Source organism: Schistocerca cancellata, chromosome 7, assembly GCF_023864275.1.
Source record: "Schistocerca cancellata isolate TAMUIC-IGC-003103 chromosome 7, iqSchCanc2.1, whole genome shotgun sequence".
Lineage (NCBI taxonomy): Eukaryota > Metazoa > Arthropoda > Insecta > Orthoptera > Acrididae > Schistocerca > Schistocerca cancellata.
Genome location: NC_064632.1, coordinates 541,198,515 through 541,220,279, shown reverse-complemented (window position 1 = coordinate 541,220,279; position 21,765 = coordinate 541,198,515). Strand labels below are relative to the sequence as shown.

Genomic DNA, 21,765 nt, shown 5'->3' with positions numbered 1-21,765 from the left:
CGGTCCACCAGGGGACCGGTACGCGACGTGGAGAAGAAGTAGGGTGAGGGATGGAATATTCAGCAGCAGCGAGAATGACTTCCATGAGGTGTGCGACCTGACGATCGCAGCTTGTGAAGGTTTGATCCTGAAAGGTCGCCCTGGAAGAAAAGAGCCCCCAGTCTGCCTTGGAGATGGTCCAACTAGAGGAGCACGGAGAGGGAGTATGCTGCAGGAGATGGATAACACACGGGAAGTGGTCGCTCGAATATGTATCAGCAAGTGCATACCACTCAAACCGGCGTGCAAGTTGGGGAGTACATATAGAGAGGTCTAAATGGGAATAGGTATGAGATGAGTCTGAAAGAAAAGTAGGGGCGCCAGTATTAAGGCAGACAAGATTGAGCTGGTTGAAAAGGTCTGCTAACAAGGAGCCCCTCGGGCAGGAGGCTGGAGAACCCCAAAGGGGATGGTGGGCATTGAAGTCTCCAGTTAACAAAAACGGTGCAGGTAGCTGAGCAATAAGTTGCATCATGTCTGCCCTGGTAACGGCAGATGACGAGGGAGTGTAAACGGTACAAAAGGAAAACGTAAAAGTGGGGAGAGTAATGCGGATGGCGACTGCCTGCAGGCCGGTGTGCAACGTGATGGGATCGTAGTAAATATCATCCCGGACCAGCAACATAACCCCTCCATGAGCTGGGATTCCTACCATAGGGGGTAGGTCAAAACGCACAGAGGTGTAGTGTGCCAAGGCAATTTGATCGCATGGGCGTAGCTTCGTTTCCTGGAGGGCTACGACGAGCGGACGATGCAAGCGGAGCAGCAACTTCAAGTCCTCTCGGTTGGAGCGAATGCTGCGAATATTCCAGTGAATAAGTGCCATCGTAAGAAAAGGAAGATGAAAGAAGGGGTCACCTCGAAGGCCGCTTAGGGCCTGGCTTCGAGCGAGCACTGCCGCCGCTATCAGTAGGCGGACAGTCATCGTCCATGGGGTCTATAGGGTCATCGGCCATCTCGGGAGGATGGCCGGGAGGGGGAGCTTCCTCCGCCGGTGAACGGCCAGATGTACGGCTACCGGCGGTGCGGCCAGGCGAAACGGATGACGGCCTGGGGCGGCAACCGCTGGGTGGCGCAGGAGAAGAGATGCGCCGTGGCGGAGAAGGAGAACTGTGCTTCCTATGCGCCTTTTTGGAAGGACGTTTGGTGGAAGTATCGGTCGAAGGCTGGGAGGTCGAGGGACGGAGGAAGTCTGCACGGGATGGTTCCTTCTTGAAGGACCGTGCATCTGACTTCGGTGTCTTCGACTTAGCAGAAGCTGAGGAAGTGGCTGGTGTCTGTGGTGTGATGGGAGGAAGAGGAGACGTCGACCGCGCGATCTTAGCACTGGCCGAACGGACGACCGTGGTGCTGAAGGTCAGATCGCATGTCTGGGTTGCGACCTCCCGGGTAGTCCGAGGAGAGGCGAGGACAGTACTATATTTCCCCGCTGGGAGCAGCGTGGGCTTCCTACTAGCCAATAGCTTGCGAGCAGCCGAGGTGGACACTTTCTCTTTGACACGAATTTCTTGGATGCAACGTTCGTCCTTATAGACAGGACAGTCGCCGGAGGATGCGGCATGGTCACCCTGACAGTTCACACAATGAGGAGACGGAGGTGGACAGTCACCCTCATGGGCATCCCTGCCACAAGTGACACATTTAGCCGCATTGGAACAAGACTGTCGAGTGTGATTGAAACGCTGACACTGGTAGCAGCGCGTAGGTGTCGGGACATAGGGGCGAACAGAAATAACCTCGTAGCCCGCCTTGATGCGCGATGGCAGCTTAACACTATTGAAGGTCAAGAAGAGTGTCCGGGTCGGTACAAGGTCGTTGTTGACCTTTTTCATGACCCGATGGACAGCCGTCACGCCCTGCTCAGCGAGGAAAGATTGAAGCTCCTCGTCAGTCAATCCGTCGAGGGAGCTAGTATACACTACACCACGAGACGAATTCAAAGTACGGTGGGCCTCCACCCGGACAGGGAACGTGTACAGGAGGGTGGCCCGAAGCAGTTTTTGTGCCTGAAAGGCATTCTCAGTTTCTAGTAATAAGGTGCCGTTACGCAACCTGGTACAAGATTTGACAGATCCGGCTATGGCATCAACGCCCTTCTGAATAACAAAAGGGTTGACAGAGGAAAAATCCTTTCCGTCCTCAGTGCGAGAAACTACGAGGAACTGTGGGGCAGGCGGTAGTACTTTTGTCACTGTTGGCTGGTCACGTTTCCGTTTTTGGGTCGAAGTCGAAAGCGATGGAGTAGAATCCATTGCGGAGGAATCCCCCATGATTGCCAGCGTCTCCGATGGCGCGCTCCTTCCTTGTGGGGACCCTCTCAGAGGGCACTCCCGCCTTAGGTGAATGTTTACACCTCAGGTCACACCTCCCGAGAAACAGACGGAGGGACCAATCGGCATGGTCAGAAGGTATCAGCTCAGGCAATCACCCCTCCCCGGGCCTGGCTTTTACCAGGGGGTACGCGCGTGCCTTACATGTCTACCCAGGGCGGGGACTTACGCGTTACCCCGTCACCGGCTACGCGTGCAAACGCGTGGGTCGGCCTTCAGACACGCACAGGGAGGAAGGAAGAAGAGGAAAAAGAAGAGAGAGAGGGAGAAAGAGGACAGACTGTCTCAAACGCCGAGGCGGAGACCAGAGAAGGCAAGGAGAAGAAGGCAATGAGAAGGCAAGGAGAAAAAGGCAATGAGAAGGCAAGGAGAAAAAGGCAATGAGAAGGCAAGGAGAAAAAGGCAAGGAGAAGGCAAGGAGAAAAAGGCAATGAGAAGGCAAGGAGAAAAAGGCAATGAGAAGGCAAGGAGAAAAAGGCAATGAGAAGGCAAGGAGAAGTCAAGGGAAAGAGTAAGGAAGACAGTGAGGTGGAGAAGAGCAAAGAAAGGGACCAACAAAAGGAAGGAAGAAACGAGAAGTTTAAAACCAAAAGGACCACGATTATAGGTCGTGAAACCGTCCGTCTCCGGACGCAGGCGCTAACTACCCCCGTGAGGGGGATGGACTCCTTTTAGTCGCCTCTTACGACAGGCAGGAATACCTCGGGCCTATTCTAATCCCCGGACCCGCAGGGGGGGCTGATGACAGTGACTAAGCCAAGTCAATCGGGCGTCGAAAACCAGTCCTGAGAATCAATATGTCTCTACTACAGTGAATGGATCATCATTAAGGTAAAGTTGTGGTTCCAGACGAACGGTACAACTCCGACAGAAGTGCATGTCACCCTCACATGACTTTGTGGCTGAAAACTGGAAGCCATGGGCTACAGTCCATGACTGTGGCTTGTGCATAGCTACCTGTAGGCCCTACTCAGCAACACCAGTACTGGAGCAGCAGTACGAGATGCAGAAGTCTTCATACAGAGAAGGTGAGAAAGATGGCCCTACAGTTGCTGATAGGCCATTAATGGCCACCAAAAATGGAGATACACTCAATACAGAGCCCTGCGTGACTCCATTCTCCTGGATAATGGGGGGAACTATGGGTGGCACCAACCTGGACACGGAAAGTACGGAGTGACAGGAAATTTTGAATAAAAACCGGGAGGGGGCCCCGGAGACCTCTTTCATACAATGTGGCAAGGGTATTATGCCACCAGGTTGTGTCGTAAGCTTTTTGTAAATCCAAAAAAGATGGCAACAAGATGTTGGCGTCAGGAAGAGGCTGCTCGGATGGCAGATTCGAGGGACAAGATTATCAGCAGTAGAGTGAACCTGGCAGAAACTGCCCTGGCATGGAGCCAGTAGGCCACGTGACTCCAGGACCCGACCCGACCCAACCCAACCGCCGACGCACCACAGGTTCTAGCAGCTATCCACATAAAGCGTGTTTTTACCAGGTTTGAGCACTGGTATGCTGGTGCTCTCCCGCCATTGCGATGAATAGTCATTGCACCAGATCCAGTTGAGGATGACGAGGAGATATTGCTTGTAGTCAGACGACAGATGTTTAATCATCAGTCTGTGGATCCGATCTGGCCCAGGAGCTGTGTCGGGGCAATATGCAAGGGCACTGAGAAGCTCCCACTCTGTAAATGGGGCATTATAGGGTTCACTGTGGTGTTTAGTGAATGAGAGGACTTTCCCTTCCATCCGCCGTTTGTGAGTGTGAAAGGCCGGGGGGGCTAATTCTCTGACGCAGAGGCTCGAGGTTCACTGCATACTGAGTTCAGGACATCGACACAAACTCTACCTGACACACTATAATAGTCGCTACGGTTCCTGTAATATCCCATATAGCCGCAGAGGGCAGGGGCCTGCATTGCCAGGAACCAGGTTTCCTGGTGGGCAATGCAGAAAGCAGGTGTAAAGCTTAACAGTTGCCGTAGCTCAGCTAGGTGGTCGAAAAAACCACAGCATTTCCACTGGAGGATGACGTTTAGGCACGAAGCGTGCAAGGAGGCAGGTTATGCCTCAGGGTCATCTGCTGCCACCGATTGAGTATTTCTATCCATTCCTATGGTGTATGAGGCATCAGTGAGATCCAGGTCCTCAGGAGACGCTAAGATCTCCACATCACCCTCAGATGCAGAATTGGTAGGGAGTGGTGGTGTTGGGGCCACCAGAGGGTCCTGTTTCTTAGCAGACTACTACTTTGTTTGCTTGCTCTCTCACTTCACTTCACTTCACTTCACTTTAGGGGCTTGCTGGGAAGACTTCTCAGAAGCAGCTTCAGGCTTGGAGGAAGACTGTGAGGCTCTCCGTCCAGCAGCCTTTGGCTCCTTTAGCCACTGGCGAGTGTCTGCTGTGGCATTAGTGGAGACCTCGGGAGAGACGGTCCCAAGGGACCCCTTCCACACGAGAGGAGCTGGAGGAAGCTGTTGCTTCTCCGGCAGGGGAGACAGGAATGATGTCCCCTGCATTTGGGGAGCCTTGCTCCCGAATTAGGTGCTTTGGGAGCAACGGAGGAAGATTTGCCCTCTACCACCAAGGGGGCGGATGCATTGTTGCGGCCCAGGGAGCGCACTGTTCGTGGCACAGAGTGAGAAACCACTGGCACTTGAGACAGCAATGGTGAAGTAGCAGCAGCATATGTCAATGTTAACCGAATGGGGTGCAATCTTTAAAATTTACATTTAGCCTCTTGGTAAGTCATAATTTTCCGCTCTTTTCGGAGTTCTGGGCAGTCTGACGAGCACTGGGATTGTAGCTTTCCACAGTTAATGCAAGTGGGAGGAGGCCCACGTGGAGTATCTAACTGCCGTGTATGTCCGCAGTCTCGACTTGTGGCACTGGAAGTGCAGCGGGAAGACGTGACCAAACTTCCACCACTTAAAGCGCTGCATAGGGGAAAGGACGTATGGTCTAACGTCACAGCGGTAAACCATAACCTTGACCTTTTCAGGCAATAATCACCCTCAAAGGCCAAGATGAAGGCACCGGTAGCAAACCTTTTGTCTTCGGGTCCCCTGTAAACATGCCGGGTGAAATGAACAACTCTTCATTCTAAATTGGCATGGAGCTCGTTGTTGGACGGCAAAAGGAGATCGCGATTAGATACATGATGGCCCCCACCACAACAGGCTGGCTACTGTGCTGGATATTGGGTGCAGAGAAATCCAATATTGTCATGGGGGTGAAAGAGGGCAGGAGACAATGGAAAAAGATGAAATACCCTGGGAAGTGTCCTCACCCAAATAGTTGAATTGCAGGTGGAGAAGCTAAGCCATGATAAGAGATTCAGGAGACAGAATCTAATGGCACTATGGACAAATTGTGCACCACTTAAGGTGTCCTTCCCCATATGGCCCGCACTTCTGCAGAGTTTGGAAAGTGGCAGGTCAAACCAGAAAATAGGACCTGAATGTATAGGGCCGAAAAGTGAGAGACCCATTTTAGTCGCCTCTTATGACAGGCAGGAATACCTCAGGCCTATTCTAATCCCCGGACCTGCAGGGGGGAGAGAATTTGGCATATGATAAGCTGCCCTAACAATCAACTTGGTCATGTAGTGGTGTACTGCACGCAGATGAGACCATTGATATAGTGTGGCCTCCCCCCCCCCCCCCCTTTCCACTCAACATTTTCCGCCCTCTGTCCTATCACCTCCTCCCAACTGACATCCCTCATCCTCATTGTGAATCGCTCTCTGCCAGTGAACTCACAGGTATTTTCCTCTCCTTTTCTGCTCACCATTCACCACCCTCCCTCCACAGCCTCAAGCCGCGCCTGGCAGCCTTGCTTGCCACCTTTTAGTACATGCATGCTCCGCCTGACAGCATTCTTCTCTCCCCACCCGTACCCTCTACTTTCCCCAACTCACTCCAGACTGCTGCTTTAGTTCAAGTCAACAGCTGAGACAGCAGCCATTATGCTAGAGGTGTGTGCTTGTGTGAATATGTGTGCATTTTCCATTCTTGTCTGAAGAAAGCTTTGGCCAAAAGCTCCAGTGTGCAACAGTCTTCTCAGTAATCAGATCTAGAATCAACCTCTTGCCTTATGCTCAGAGCTACAATCCACACCATATGATGCAAGGTGCAGAAGAGACTATTATCCAATGGAACATGACTAACAATTCAGACAAAACCCACCTTCAGTCAACTTCCCTACATGTCTACATTCTTAGGTTGAACAGAGTCATTTCCAGCAACTGCGCAGTGGTTTACCAGTATATGCACTTCTCACCTAAAACCACAGTTATGATACACCACCACAATTCTACAAAAATTGTGAGAGACTATGTACGTGCAAGCTACGGAAAGTAAAGAACCTAAAGATCGATTACCAATGTGCGTAACCCTTCTGTAACGGAAGTAAAAGTTATAAGGAGGTCATTTGCACATATTTCTTTGAGTGAGGTGGAAAAGGCAATAAAATGGTAAGCTATGAGAAAGCTGCAACGGAAAGGGATGAAAAGATGGTGTAGAAAAGAAGGAAGAAGCAAAAGAAGAAAGAAGTTTAAGACATTGAAACAGTAACTATGTATACAAATTAAAGCTAAAATGTAAGAACCATTCAAAGTACAAAAACTAACATTGCTGTTTTAAGGGGAAAAAATCTGCAGATACTTTATAAAAATTCAAATACTAGTAATAAGAAATTTCCTAAGTTTAGTGGCACTTAAGATTAAATTACCAGGTATCAACATCAAAGAGAAGCCACAAGCAAGTTACAGCTGAAAGCTGTAACCAAATAAACAATTCCAATTACTTACTTATCCCCATGACACTAAGCAAAGTTTAAATACAATACTTGCTAACGAGATTATTTTTAGAGGCATTACCTTGAATCCAAAGTAGTTGTAACTAAAATCTCTATCATAAATTATTGCAGAATTAAGCCTGTCTGCATTTTTCATAATAACATTGTGGTGGAATTCTGATATAAGTGGACTTTTCCTTTTTGTCACAGGATTGACCATATTATACAAATCATCCATTACATCTGTGGGAAGAAATGTCATAAGCGAATCAAGAGAAGTTAAAATGTTAACATAAGGAACTTAAGCAACATACTGTAATTATTAATATAATCCTACAGTGTTCTAAGGAACACATCAAAAAAGCATTCTAATGTGTTCCAGTACACTTTCATAACAAATAAGATCTTTAGTCTAGTCAGGCAGAAACAGTTACACACAACGTATGATCTACAACCACGTAACTTTCCTTATTACTTACAAAGCATTATAACATTTAATATAGTTATGAGTATCCCAACAGTGGGAAATGAAAGGGCAAGCTCCAAATAGACATTATTTAAGTTTGAGATGACTATAGTACACATCAATTTTAGTCTGTTCAAACTTACTTTAGGATTGACAGCTACGGCAGAAGCAGTAGAGAGCGAGACCACACGGGCCGTGCAGCACATATTTCGCCAATACCAAAAGACCTGTAGCCACAGCGGGCACTCACAGTTGCCAAACCTCCACCCCCATCGTCACAACATTTCCCTCTTGCACTTTGCTGGAGTTTTAGACAGCTTGTTGTCCCGCGTGTTCGTTGCACCCTGAGATTTTGTTTGTTATAGTCTTTACTGTTTGTAGAAGTTTTTATTTTATTTGTTGTTACTGTTAGTTGTGTGGTTCTCAGCAGTACCAGAAGGAAATTAATCAGAAGTTATGAGCGGTTAAGTTTGACATCATTCTCTCAGCCAGTGGGTTGCTTTATAAGGTAAGATGAGAAAAATGGTTTGCACAATACGCGATTGCTTTGAGATTGAAAAACTTAATAGTGGCCCGATGCTATCTATTAACTGTGTGATCGATAGAACTTCTCCAAATTTGAATAAATAAAAAACCCTATTCCCAAGAAACACTGAAGCTTGAAACTTGGGGGAAAAGTGTTATGTGGATAAGTGGATTACCAATATAGATTAATTTGCTGAAGACACGATTTGTCGTGTTTAAAATTATTATCGTAGAAAGGATCATCTGACACACAGCAGGTTAGTCATCCTTAAGGAGTCAGGTGCTTTTCAAGGCAGTCACACATACCATTTTCATTGGTTTGCATGACATAGGATTTCATTTGGACATTTCTGTCACAGTATAGTGTAAAGGGAAGGGAACATATAGCTGCAATGCAGTGCCGACTTAAGGCAGATCCGTAACATGAATACCGATAAAATTTTATGAACAGGGTGTATAGATGGACATGGAAAAAAAAATTCCCAGATTTCCCGGTTAACAAAACACTTTCTCCCGGGTGAAAATACACTTCTTCCGTGTTAAGTGATAGTATACTTTTCCTCGGAACTATAAAAGTTATCAGTCCTTTGAATGGTTACCGCTTTATACACCGGCGTAGAATTTCCCGGCACTTTAGGAAACAAAACATAGGGGGAAAAAAACAAGTTTTGGAAATATGTCTGATTTTCAGCAACATGTAAACTGTATATTTTCGTATTATGAAAGTATAAACTCTAATTCCACCAAATACCATATGTTACTTTCCGAAGCATTGAAATCGAGACTGCGATGTGCTTTTGTAAGCCAGCCGATGACAATGGATATTCAGAGCATAGGACACTGATGTAGTCAGCCAATAGCAACGTCACTGTTAAATAGTGCAAACACAGAAATAGGAAAAGTAAATGGTTTAAATTAATATACATGGTGTTGCTACAAGAAAAGAAAAGCTTTCACATCTAATATTGGTCTCAAAGGTTAACAAGCAACAAGAGAAGCTAAGCTTTCACATGTAATGTTGCTCTTACACTTTAAAGATACATCACACAAATGTGCCAGTATAATTTTTAACGACATAAATGCCAGATTTTCTGGGCTCGAACTTATTCTAAATGGTCGTCCTCAAAGAGTTGATTTTTAAATTAGAGTCAAACGCTCTGTAATTTAAGAAATTTATTGTACATTCTCACACACAGTTCATCTTGCTTAAAGGAAATTTACTTTGTAAGTAATGCTTCTCAAACAACCTTTCGCAGGATTTTCCAGCGACTTGTTAGAAACAGGTTTGCTTCAGCAGCTGCCAGAGAGCACCTGATAACAGGCGTCACTGAGCTTGCGCAGCTACAATGACACAGGAAGCCTGTATGTTTGTACATGAAATACTAGCAAAACGTTTTATGTTAAGAAACAGCTTCACATTTCATTCATACACTCCAGCTTCTGAAGCATGAAATCGAAAAGTACTACTACGAAATTTTTATATAAATTTGGAATTGTCATATTCTTCCACAATTATGTGATATCCCTGTTTCTTCTCCTTCCTCATTCTAACAAACAATTTTGTCATCGTTAATTCTGTAACAATTCCTGCCAGTGTTAAAACTTATTCTCCAGTTAACTTCACTACCCCTGCTACAATCACCAGTTTAGTTATCCTGCATTTACTCTACGGTTAGGCGTTATTACATGTTCGCACAACGCGTTTTCCGCATTGCTCCCAGAATAGAACTTTAGTGGCTGCTAGCCAGGGACTGTAAAACTGGCCCTTACTAGTGTAGCGTTCTGACCAAAAACTTTTTGTCAACATTTCATTTTCTTGGATACACCGAGAAGATAATACATAATCTCTCTTACCTGTTATTCCTGATAGTCGTTTATTTCCACTCTGGTAGTCTGAATCAATGGATTTCGTTAATAATTATAACAACGCTGATCATTCGCAAACCCAGTCAACCACATAAACAGCGACTGGCATTCACCCGTTCAACTTCATTCTGCTCAGCTGGTATAGCCCTGTCCCCTTTTGTCTGCAGGACAGTTTATTTCTAGATGCAACGAGGATTCCCCTACCAGAGACAACATGTACACTATGCACGCATTCAAAAATCAACTAACGATTCATTCAGAAATCAACTTAGAATTCGTTCAAATACCAACAGGGATATGTTTCAAAATCATACGAGTAATCGATAGACCAACGTGCGCTGGATGCTAGTCACTGTGTAAAACAAGATCTTTTCCTCAAGAATATGAATCTGGCACTCCCTCCCCCTCTCTCAAATTGCTGCCCGGGGCAGATACTCCAGTTTGTCCCCGCTCCTAAATTCAGGCCCGTTGGGCCTGCTTGAATCTGGCAACTTAGGCGCGTGAATAAAATTTTTCCTAGTAGTATCTGGCTGCTTGCTTCTATTGCTTATACAGCTAACTGCCACACTTATGAAGCCAGAAGTGGGAGAAGGTACTACTCATACACAACTCAACTGCGCATGCACGTGAGCTCGCTCGCAACTGCTCAAACAAACCTAATGTAGACAGTTGTGACATCACGCTCATCGAAGGCAATTTGCTGTTGGCAGACACTTGTATGAGCACTGTGCTTTGTTGTTGTATACGACTCATTTCCTTTGCAATTTACATTTTTTTTCCTCTTGTTCATGTTTTATTGCAGCAGCATTATTCTGCAGTAGCGAGATACGGATACGATTAGATTTACTTTCATTCAAATTGATCCATAGTGAGGAAGTCCTCCAGGATGTAGAACATGTCAGAAAAACAGTAATACATGACAAATATTGACAACTGAAACAAATAAGCTAATCTACCTTCCACGGGTTCCAAGTGGAATGATTTTTAATGAACACTATACGAAAGAATCATTTTACAAACACTTATTTACTAAGATCGCATTAATGCACTGAATTAAAAAAATAAATAAATAAATAAATAAAAATTAAATAAATTTGCAAGTAATATCCTTTGTTGGAGTATTTATTCTTACCAGTCAAAGTTACAAAAATTTAACTGGAAACTATAACAATGAAAAATACCCAGAATTCTAAAAATTCCCGGGTTTTACACGGTGTTCTTCTGGGTGAAAAAATTCCCGGGTTTTTCCCGAATCTCCCAGGTTGTATACACCCTGTATGAAACATGTCAACTCTGAACATGTTGTCAAATATGGCTGGACAGGTGACAAGTAAGGAACAATCGCAACAAAACTTTCCAGCATACTCATTATTTGCCATGTATGCACCACCACAAGGTGCTCTCTCCAAGGGTTTCTTGCTTTTTCTCAAGCAGTCTCTTGCTTTTTAAATCACAGGATTAATTAGCAATGTACTTATGTAAAACACAAGAAAAGCAACAGCACTGAGAGAAGCTGCAGAAAAAGGATGAAGTGTGTGTCTGCAGATTATTACTAATTTTTAATGGCAAAAGACCCACCAATGTTGCCAAGGAAGGGCAAATAAATGAATATATCAATCAATCAAAAGAGACAGGAGATGATCACAAAAAATTAACCACATCATGTTTACAGTGCAGTTTTGTAGAATCACTAATTCAAAATCTGGGAAAACTGTCAAAGATTTTTGTTGATAATGCTTCTTATCATTCAGCTGCTGAAAAAGCACCTACCATACCAAGACGAAAGGGGGGAAATGACTGACTGGCTTCAATTTCATAACATCAATGTAAGTGCTAACCTTAGAAGGTTGGAGCTTATGGAGATAACAGCTCATCATTAACCACAGTTTTGCATATATGGAATCTACGAGCTGGGAAAAATGTATGGGCATTCAAGCATTGGGCTACCACCTTACCACTGCCATTTCAACCCAGCAGAGTTAATAAAGGCTCAAACAAAAGGTTATGCTCCCAAGAACACTAATAAATTTACTTTTCTGCAGATGAAGCACTCAGATGTTAGGAACCTCATCTTTGAATACTGGAAGAAATAAGACAAAGATATGTAGAGCATGATGGAGAGAGCATGGCACAATAAAACTGTTCCACAAAGATTCCATGTGGATGGTGATTATGTGATTAAATAAGAACACCAACAGTCCAACAGTTACAGTGATATTTCAAGTATGTCATAGCGATGAGAGCAATGTCGGAGTTCCATTATCACCTTCAAAATGAAATGTAGATGGATTAAGATGCCTATCTGAAGTGCACAAGTTACATAACTGTACTTTGTTAAGTTTTGACATTTTAATGACAAGGCTTTGTCAGTGAAACTCCAAATGAAGTTTGTCTCCTCAAGAATTCATCAAATATCATATTGTACAAAATAGGATTTCTCACATCTTATCTTTTGTTATGTTAGAAATAAGCAGTTGGAGCAAAAAACTTGATAACAGGTTAGTTATAAACTTAGCGATCCGTTTCTCATAACGTAACCATATAGGCAACCCCTTAGTACTTTACGCACCAGCGGACCATAGCAGATCGTATTCAGCCGACGTTATCTCGTGTTATAAAACTTTGACAGTCAGTATGAAGTAGATGAAAATGAAATGCATTTTTACGATTTCATTCGCTTAATATCTTCACCTTAAATCAATAACAAAAGACTTCCACGCATGTCAAAAATTCGATAACATCAACAGAAAATGCAATTTTGTAAATCATCTGTATAATGCCTTAATAATTTGTTGCAACATATGAAACCAGAATAAAAACATAGTGCAACTTTTACAGAACACACAGATGCCAGTTCCATATTTATACAGTGAATAGTTTCCTTGTTTGAGAGAGCTGAATAAAATGTATGATTACACGTCTGTTCCACGTGGAACATCTTGACACTTCTCCGCACCTCCATGTGCTCCAGCCGAACTGTCCATTCTAAAGTAATTTTGAACAGACTATATACGCATTTCATTGAGAACACAAAAGAAGTTGCTGCCTTTATTGTAGTGAGAGATGTTGAGGCTTGGTAGTGCAGTGTGCTTGTACTAAGGTACATAACCACAGTTCTGTACTGGGATGAAATACTTCCTGATACTGCCAGTTTGATCTTCCTTTTTGAATGCATTTTTAGAGTGAATATTTAATGTAGGATCAGACTGTGGAATGTGAATACAAATGCGAATGCACCAATAACCGATACTAGCCACCTTTATTTTTTGGCAATATGTTTATGAGAATACGACCCCCCCCCCCCCCCCAAAGGTAGATTAATTTAAACTGTACCACAGATATTTTGTATGTACATTTTTCTGGACAACTTTCATAACTGGCTTACAGTGTTCACATGCTGCATTTCCAATCATATATAAACTGCAAGCTTAACTTTTCATGAACTGGCATAAGAAGTTACTCTGATCTTCTATTCTGTACCGAAAAGTGTGACTTTGAAGAAAACTAGAATCGCTCTCAGATTCTAGCACAGGTCACCCAGAATATCAGAAGCCTATATGAAACAGTTTGTTATCTTTGTTTTAAAAAATTCATTTGGTGAGAGCTTAAAATTCTTCAAAATGCATAGTGCAAACACTGATGAAGATAACTGGTTATCGGTTAATAGCGTAGTTCTGTTAATCCACATCACTTACTTTGGTTGACCTATAAAGTGGCAATTCTGGGCTGTGCAACACGTGGGAAGTCAGTGTACTTCACACACACTGTTCAAAAAATGGGCAAAGAAGCAACTGAAATTGACAGTGACCCATGTATGACAATAACAATTTCCTGCCCCCATTGATGAGCAACACAGGACAGCAGATGGTAAGACACACACCATCATGAAAATTGTTGGTAAATATTCAGCATTAATTCAGCAATGTAGAACTGGCAAGGTTTCATTACACTACCAGCTATTATACCACATGGCATGGCTCTACTAAAATAAGTTTGAGATACAGTTTGCAAAGGCAAGGGGCAGTGTTGCCAGTGCACACCCTCTACATGTGCCAATAAAATGGCCAACAAAGTGAGCACACAGAGCTCACGAAGACCTACAATTGGCTGGTGGCTGGCCCTATCAGTCAACTCACTGAAATGCCAATCACAAAGTTGCTTCGGTAAAATTTTACTTACAGCAACGTTGGCATAGCGTGCTGATGTTGGCAACGACTGTTGAATACTGGGAATTCCTGATGACCAACTGTGACACATATGTAGGCAGCCAATCAGATTTTGGGCGGTAACACCTAATTTATCCCCACAATAAACTTAATTAGTTTGATAAGGTCGACTGGGAGTTCCAGTTCCACAAAGAGGAACAAATATTGGTTTGTGGTTTAAATTCAGAACCTGCCAAGTGCACAAATTTTAGTATGTACATGGTTCACATAAGCAGTAGGAGCTCCTAGAATTGTTTCACCGATGGCAAAACACATTGCAAACTGCTTGACTGAAGTATTTGTTAATGTCATGTAAGTAGTGCCAGGCATCCATAGCAGAATGCACACAATGTTTTAGTGTCAGACAAATTTGCTACAAAAAATTATGTCGGATGTGAAACGGCTGAACAGACTGCCCGTGTGAAAACAGACTCTAGAAACCTAACCACACAGAGAATAATCCGGTGTTTTCCATTAATAAAAGAAGTAATACTATTGTATGTAGTTTTGTTGCAAAACTGAAGTGATTATTTTCTAGTAACTAGAGACACTGACAAAAAACAATGAAACATTTGTGACAACTAACATTATAATCAACAAGACGTTAGAAATTTATTGTCCAAGATATCACTACTCTTTGAAAACCCAACCATATAGAATGAGGGGACTGGTCTTTTGTGTTGACCATGAAGTAACTAATTAATGCTGTTCCTGCTCTATGGTTGACACGTTCTTGTATGTACCCTTGTCTGCCCGGTAAATTAATTATCTTCGTAAACAGTAAAATTTTGCTTATGGCTTGCATTTTTATAATCCACCAAACCAAAACAGCAAATGTCATTGGATACTGTACACCATCAGCCAATTGGCTAATGCCAACATCTTATTATTCCCAGTATTCAATGGTCATGGCCAACATCAGCACCTTACACCACCAACGCGGGAAAATTTAACTGTTTCTTTAATTGTAATATAGAGTAGTCTGCTTCTGGGCACATCCCCATCAGCAGTCTTTATACATGCTCATGACTAGCAGTATGCTCCCATTTTTCAGCCAGCAATTGTCTACAGTGAACAAAGACAGTCATAAAATTTCCAGGACGATTGAGGCAGGTGGTTGTAACCCGATTCATTTTAGTAGTAATACTAAATTATCTTAGACACTTATAACTATTTTAAGAAACCATTTCATAAAACTTTTGTATACATTTCATAGTGTGACAAAAGTATTTTTTACCACTGAAAGCCTTCTTGGTTTCTTTGTGTAGGTTTGAAACTGCAATTCTTGCTGCCAGTACAGCATAATCAGGATGTCTGGTTGTCATTGTGGCGGCAGTCTCTGCTGCAAGATTGTCCAGCTCCACTGTTGTCACACCAGAGTATAGACCACTGATAACTTTCAGAGTGATCGCTGGCTGTAACAGTAAAATACTTCTGTATTAGCTGCGGTAAACTTCAAAACGTTGACAAATAACTCTTGTAATGCACATAGGAAAGATTATTTACACAACACAATTGCATGAGAGATGATGATAAATGCTTTGCTAGTATTGCACCACTTGCAAAACAGCAAGTTTATCTCCAATGAAAATTTTTTTGTTATTACACTGTTGGAAATATGTTGCTGTCTGAGGAGCAACTGTGCTTTGTTCACAAATGGGGATTGTATGGTTCCTTTTGCTATTACAATGTGTATAACAACGGCCTTACCCCAAAGGCAACTTTACTATATAGTTGGCAAATAATGGTTAAATAAGTGTATCTATATATTCAGGGAGGTTAATGTTCTGCCCTCTTAAAATTCATATACAATGGTATACTCTAAGCACATATTACATCCAATAAAGCTAAGCTCTTTAGTAAAGAACCTTATACAATTGCTTGATTACTTTAGGCCTTATCATCTAAATATTTTATTACACACAAGTGAGGTAAAAAAACACATGTAATGCATTTTTAAGCAGTATCACCCATCACAAGCATGTTACAAGTAGTTGTATCTACATCTACATCATACTCCGCAAGTCATCTAATGGTGTATGGCGGAGGGTGCTTTTTGTACCACTAACTAAGCCCTCCAACTCTGTTCTACTCGCAAATAGTGCAAGGGAAGAATGACTGTTGGTAAACTTCTGTATTGCCCCTAATTTCTCGAATCTTCTCCTCGTGGTCATTACGCAACACATACATCGGGGGAAGTAATATGTTGTCTGACTCTTCCCAGAAAGTGGTCTCTCGAAATTTCAATAGTAAATTTCTCCAAGATGCAAAACGCCTCTCTTGTAACGTCTGCCAGTGGAGTTTGCTGATCATCTCCATTACACTCTCGTGCCGACTAAACGATTCCGTGATGATATATGCCACTCTTTGTTGCATCTTCTCTGGTAGGGGTCTCAGATAGGTGAACCGTACTCAAAAATGGGTCGAACAAGTGCCTTATAAGCCGCTTCCTTCATGGATGAGTACATTTCTTTAAGATTCTTCCTGTGGGTCTGAGTCTGGCATCTGCTTTTCCCACTATTTGTTTTACATAGACGTTCTACTTAAGGTCACACTGCATAAGTACTTTACGGCAGACAGTGTTTCCAGCAGTTTGTCATCAATAGTGTAGCTACACATTAGTGGATTTCTTTTCACATGTATGCACAATAAGTTACATTTATTTACATTCAAGATCACTGCCAGAGCTTGCACCATTTATTAATTCTCTGGAGGTCACTCTTCAAATCGTTATTATCTTCTGGCGTTTCTACTTTGTTGTAGACAACCGCATCATCTGCGAACAGCCTTAGAAAGCACCTGATGCTTTCTACTAGTCATTTATATACATTGTAAACAGTAATGATCCTGTCACACTTCCTTGGGGTACTCCTGTCGATTTTGTTTCGTTAAGAGCGACTTGTTAAGTTCTGTCTGCAAGAAAGTCTTGAACCCAGTCACAGATCTGCTCTGATACTCGATAAGCTTGTATTTTTTTCACTAAACGGCAGTGCAGGATCGTGTCAAATACCTTCCTGAAGTCAAGCAACGTGGCATCAACCTGAGGGCCATTGTATATGGCACCACGGATATCGTGGAGGAACAGAGTGAGCTGAGTTTCGCAGGATCTCAGTCTGCTGAATCCACGTAGATTTTTATAGCGGAGAATTTCCTTCTCCAAGAACATCATAGTTCTTGAACAGAAAACATGCTTCATAATTCTATAACAGATTAATGTCAACAATATAGGTCTATAATTGTGTGCATCTGTCCTATAGCTCTTCTTAAAAATGGGAATGACCTGCGCTTTCTTCCAGTTGCTAGGTACCCTTTGTTGCTCAAGCAATCTATGAAAAACAACTGCTAGAAGGGGAGCAAGTTGTTTTGCATAATATTTGTAGAATTTTATGGGTATCTCATCCGGTCTTGACACGTTTCCACTGCTAAGCAATTGTAGCTTTTTTCCTGTTCCGCGATGGGTTATCTCAATATCTGCCATTCTGACATTCGTATGACAATTGAAAGGAGGGACCATGTTACGATCTTCCACGGTGAAACAATCTTGAAAAACCGAATTCATTATTTCCTCTTCTCTCTGTCATCTTTCGATTCGGTGCCAGTAGATTAGATTAGATTAGATTAATACTTGTTCCATAGATCATGAATACGACACTTCGTAATGATGTGGAACGTGTCAGGTTAATAAAAGATGTCTGTACAAGATATTACATTACACAAAATATTGCGTGACACTAATGTTTAGGTTGGGTTCCCCCCCCCCCCCCCCCCCTCCCTTAATTTATATCTAAAAATTCAGCCAATGAGTAGAAGCAGTTGTCATCTAGAAATTCTTTTAATTTATTTTTACATGTTGGTTGGCTAACTGTCAGGCTTTTGATGCTGTTTGGTAGGTGACCAAAGACTTTTGTGGCAGCATAATTTACCCCTTTCTGTGCCAAAGTCAGATTTAACCCTGCATAGTGAAGATCATCCTTTCTCCTAGTGTTAAAGCTATGCACACTGCTATTACTTTTGAACTGGGTTGGATTATTAACAACAAATTTCATAAGTGAATATATATACTGTGAGGATCCCTAGATCCTTAAATAGATGTCTGCAGGATGACCGTGAGTGGGCTCCAGCAATTATTCTGATTACACGTTTATGAGCAATGAATATTTTTCTACTCAACGATGAATTACCCCAGAATATGATATCATACGAAAGCAGTGAATGAAAGTAGGCATAGTAAGCTAATTTACTGAGATTCTTATCACCAAAATTTGCAATAACCCTAATAGCATACGTAGCTGAACTCTGACATTTCAGCATACCATCAATGTGTTGCTTCCACTTTAACCTCTCATCAATGGACACACCGAAAAATTTTGAAAATTCTACCTTAGCTACAGACTTCTGTTCAAAGTCTATATTTATTACTGGAGTTGTGCCATTTACTGTACGGAACTGTATATATTGTGTTTTATCAAAATTTAAAGAGAGTCCGTTTGCTGAGAACCACTTAATAATTTTGTGAAAAACATCATTTACAATTACATCACTTAGTTCTTGGTTTTTTGATGTTATTACTACACTTGTATCATCAGCAAAAAGAACTAACTTTGCATCTTCATCAATGTGGAATGGTAAGTCATTAATGTATATCAAGAACAGTAAAGGACCTAAGACCGAACCCTGTGGGACCCCGTACTTGATAGCTCCCCAGTTTGAGGAATCAGCTGTTGTTTTAACATTACATGAACCACTTATTTCAACTTTCTGCATTCTTCCAGTTAAGTATGAATTAAACCATTTGTGCACTGCCCCCCTCAAACCATAATGATTTAGCTTATCTAAAAGAATTCAATGATTTACACAATCAAAGGCCTTTGAGAGATCACAAAAAATACCAATGGGTGATGTCTGGTTATTCAGAGCACTTAATATTTGATCAGTGAAAGTGTATATAGCATTTTCTGTTGAAAAGCCTTTCTGAAAACCAAACTGACATTTTGTTAGTACTTTATTTTTACAAATACTCTACTCTTGAATACACCCCCCCCCCCCCCTTGCCGTTGGTGGGGAGGCTTGCGTGGCTCAACGATACAGATAGCCGTACCATAGGTGCAACCACAACGGAGGGGTATGTGTTGAGAGGCCAGACAAACGTGTGGTTCCTGAAGAGGGGCAGCAGCCTTTTCAGTAGTTGCAGGGTCAACAGTTTGGATGATTGACTGATCTGGCCTTGTAACACTAACCAAAATGGCCTTGCTGTTCTGGTACTGCGAACAGCTGAAAGCAAGGGAAAACTACAGCCGTAATTTTTCCCGAGGGCATGCAGCTTTACTGTATGATTAAATGATGATGACGTCCTCTTGGGTAAAATATTCCGGAGGTAAAATAGTCCCCCATTTGGATCTCCGGGCGGGGACTACTCAAGAGGACGTCGTTATCAGGAGAAAGAAAATTGGCGTTCTACAGATCAGAGCGTGGAATGTCAGATCCCTTAATCGGGCAGGTAGGTTAGAAAATTTAAAAAGGGAGATGGATAGGTTAAAGTTAGATATAGTGGGAATTAGTGAAGTTCGGTGGCAGGAGGAAAAAGACTTTTGGTCAGGTGAATACAGGGTTATGAATACAAAATCAAATAGGGGTAATGCAAGAGTAAGTTTTATGATGAATAAAAAAATAGGAGTACGGGTAAGCTACTACAAACAGCATATTGAACACATTATCGTGGCCAAGATAGACACGAAGCCCACACCTACTACAGTAGTACAAGTTTATATGCCAACTAGCTCTGCAGATGATGAAGACATTGATGAAATGTATGATGAGATAAAAGAAATTATTCAGGTAGTGAAGGGAGACGAAAATTTAATAGTCATGGGTGACTGGAATTCGAGTGTAGGAAAAGGGAGAGAAGGAAACGTAGTAGGTGAATATGGATTGGGGCTAAGAAATGAAAGAGGAAGCCGCCTGGTAGAATTTTGCACAGAGCACAACTTAATCATAGCTAACACTTGGTTTAAGAATCATGATAGAAGGTTGTATACATGGAAGAACCCTGGAGATACTAAAAGGTATCAGATAGATTATATAATGGTAAGACAGAGATTTAGGAACCAGGTTTTAAATTGTAAGACATTTCCAGGGGCAGATGTGGACTCTGACCACAATCTATTGGTTATGACCTGTAGATTAAAACTGAAGAAACTGCAAAAAGGTGGGAATTCAAGGAGATCGAACCTGGATAAACTAAAAGAACCAGAAGTTGTACAGAGTTTTAGGAACCAGGTTTTAAATTGTAAGACATTTCCAGGGGCAGATGTGGACTCTGACCACAATCTATTGGTTATGACCTGTAGATTAAAACTGAAGAAACTGCAAAAAGGTGGGAATTCAAGGAGATCGAACCTGGATAAACTAAAAGAACCAGAAGTTGTACAGAGTTTAAGGGAGAGCATAAGGGAACAATTGACAGGAATGGTGGAAAGAAGTACAGTAGAAGAAGAATGGGTAGCTTTGAGGGATGAAGTAGTGAAGGCAGCAGAGGATCAAGTAGGTAAAAAGACGAGGGCTAGTAGAAACCCTTGGGTAACAGAAGAAATATTGAATTTAACTGATGAAAAGAGAAAATATAGAAACGCAGTAAATGAAGCAGGCAGAAAGGAGTACAAATGTCGCAAAAATGAGATCAACAGGAAGTGCGAAATGGCTAAGCAGAGATGGCTAGAGGACAAATGTAAGGATGTAGAGACTTATCTCACTAGGGGTAAGACAGATGCCGCCTACAGGAAAGTTAGAGACCTTTGGAGAGAAGAGAGCCATTTCTATGAATATCAAGAGCTCCGATGGAAACCCAGTTCTTAGCAAAGAAGGGAAAGCAGAAAGGTGGAAGGAGTATATAGAGGGTCTATACAAGGGCGATGTACTTGAGGACAACATTATGGATTATGGAAATGGAAGAGGATGTAGATGAAGATGAAATGGGAGATACGATACTGCGTGAAGAGTTTGACAGAGCACTGAAAGACCTGAGTCGAAACAAGGCCCCGGGAGTAGACAACATCCCATTAGAACTACTGACGGCCTTGGGAGAGCCAGTCCTGACAAAACTCTACAATCTGGTGAGCAAGATGTATGAGACAGGCGAAATACCCTCAGACTTCAAGAAGAATATAATAATTCCAATCCCAAAGAAAGCAGGTTTTGACAGATGTGAAAATTACCGAACTATCAGTTTAATAAGTCACAGCTGCAAAATACTAACGTGAATTCTTTACAGACGAATGGAAAAACTGATAGAAGCCGACCTCAGGGAAGATCAGTTTGGATTCCGTAGAAATGTTGGAACACGTGAGGCAATACTGACCCTACGACTTATCTTAGAAAATAGATTAAGGAAGGGCAAACCTACGTTTCTAGCATTTGTAGACTTAGAGAAAGCTTTTGACAATGTTGATTGGAATACTCTCTTTCAAATTCTGAAGGTGTCAGGGGTAAAATACAGGGAGCGAAAGGCTATTTACAATTTGTATCGAAACCAAATGTC

The 21,765-nt window shown here is 42.5% G+C and overlaps 1 protein-coding gene across 1 annotated transcript in view; it reads right to left on the bottom strand.

Moving 5' to 3' along the window:
* The window catches only part of LOC126092498 (ribonucleoside-diphosphate reductase large subunit), a 91,582-nt gene that overhangs the window by 49,098 nt on the left and 20,719 nt on the right, over positions 1 to 21,765 (bottom strand). Inside the window, exons 3-4 of the mRNA XM_049908121.1 lie at positions 15,469 to 15,646; positions 7,252 to 7,412 (exon numbers count right to left, since the gene is read on the bottom strand). Of these exons, the coding sequence (XP_049764078.1) occupies positions 7,252 to 7,412; positions 15,469 to 15,646 (339 nt within the window). The remainder of the gene's footprint in view (positions 1 to 7,251; positions 7,413 to 15,468; positions 15,647 to 21,765) is intronic.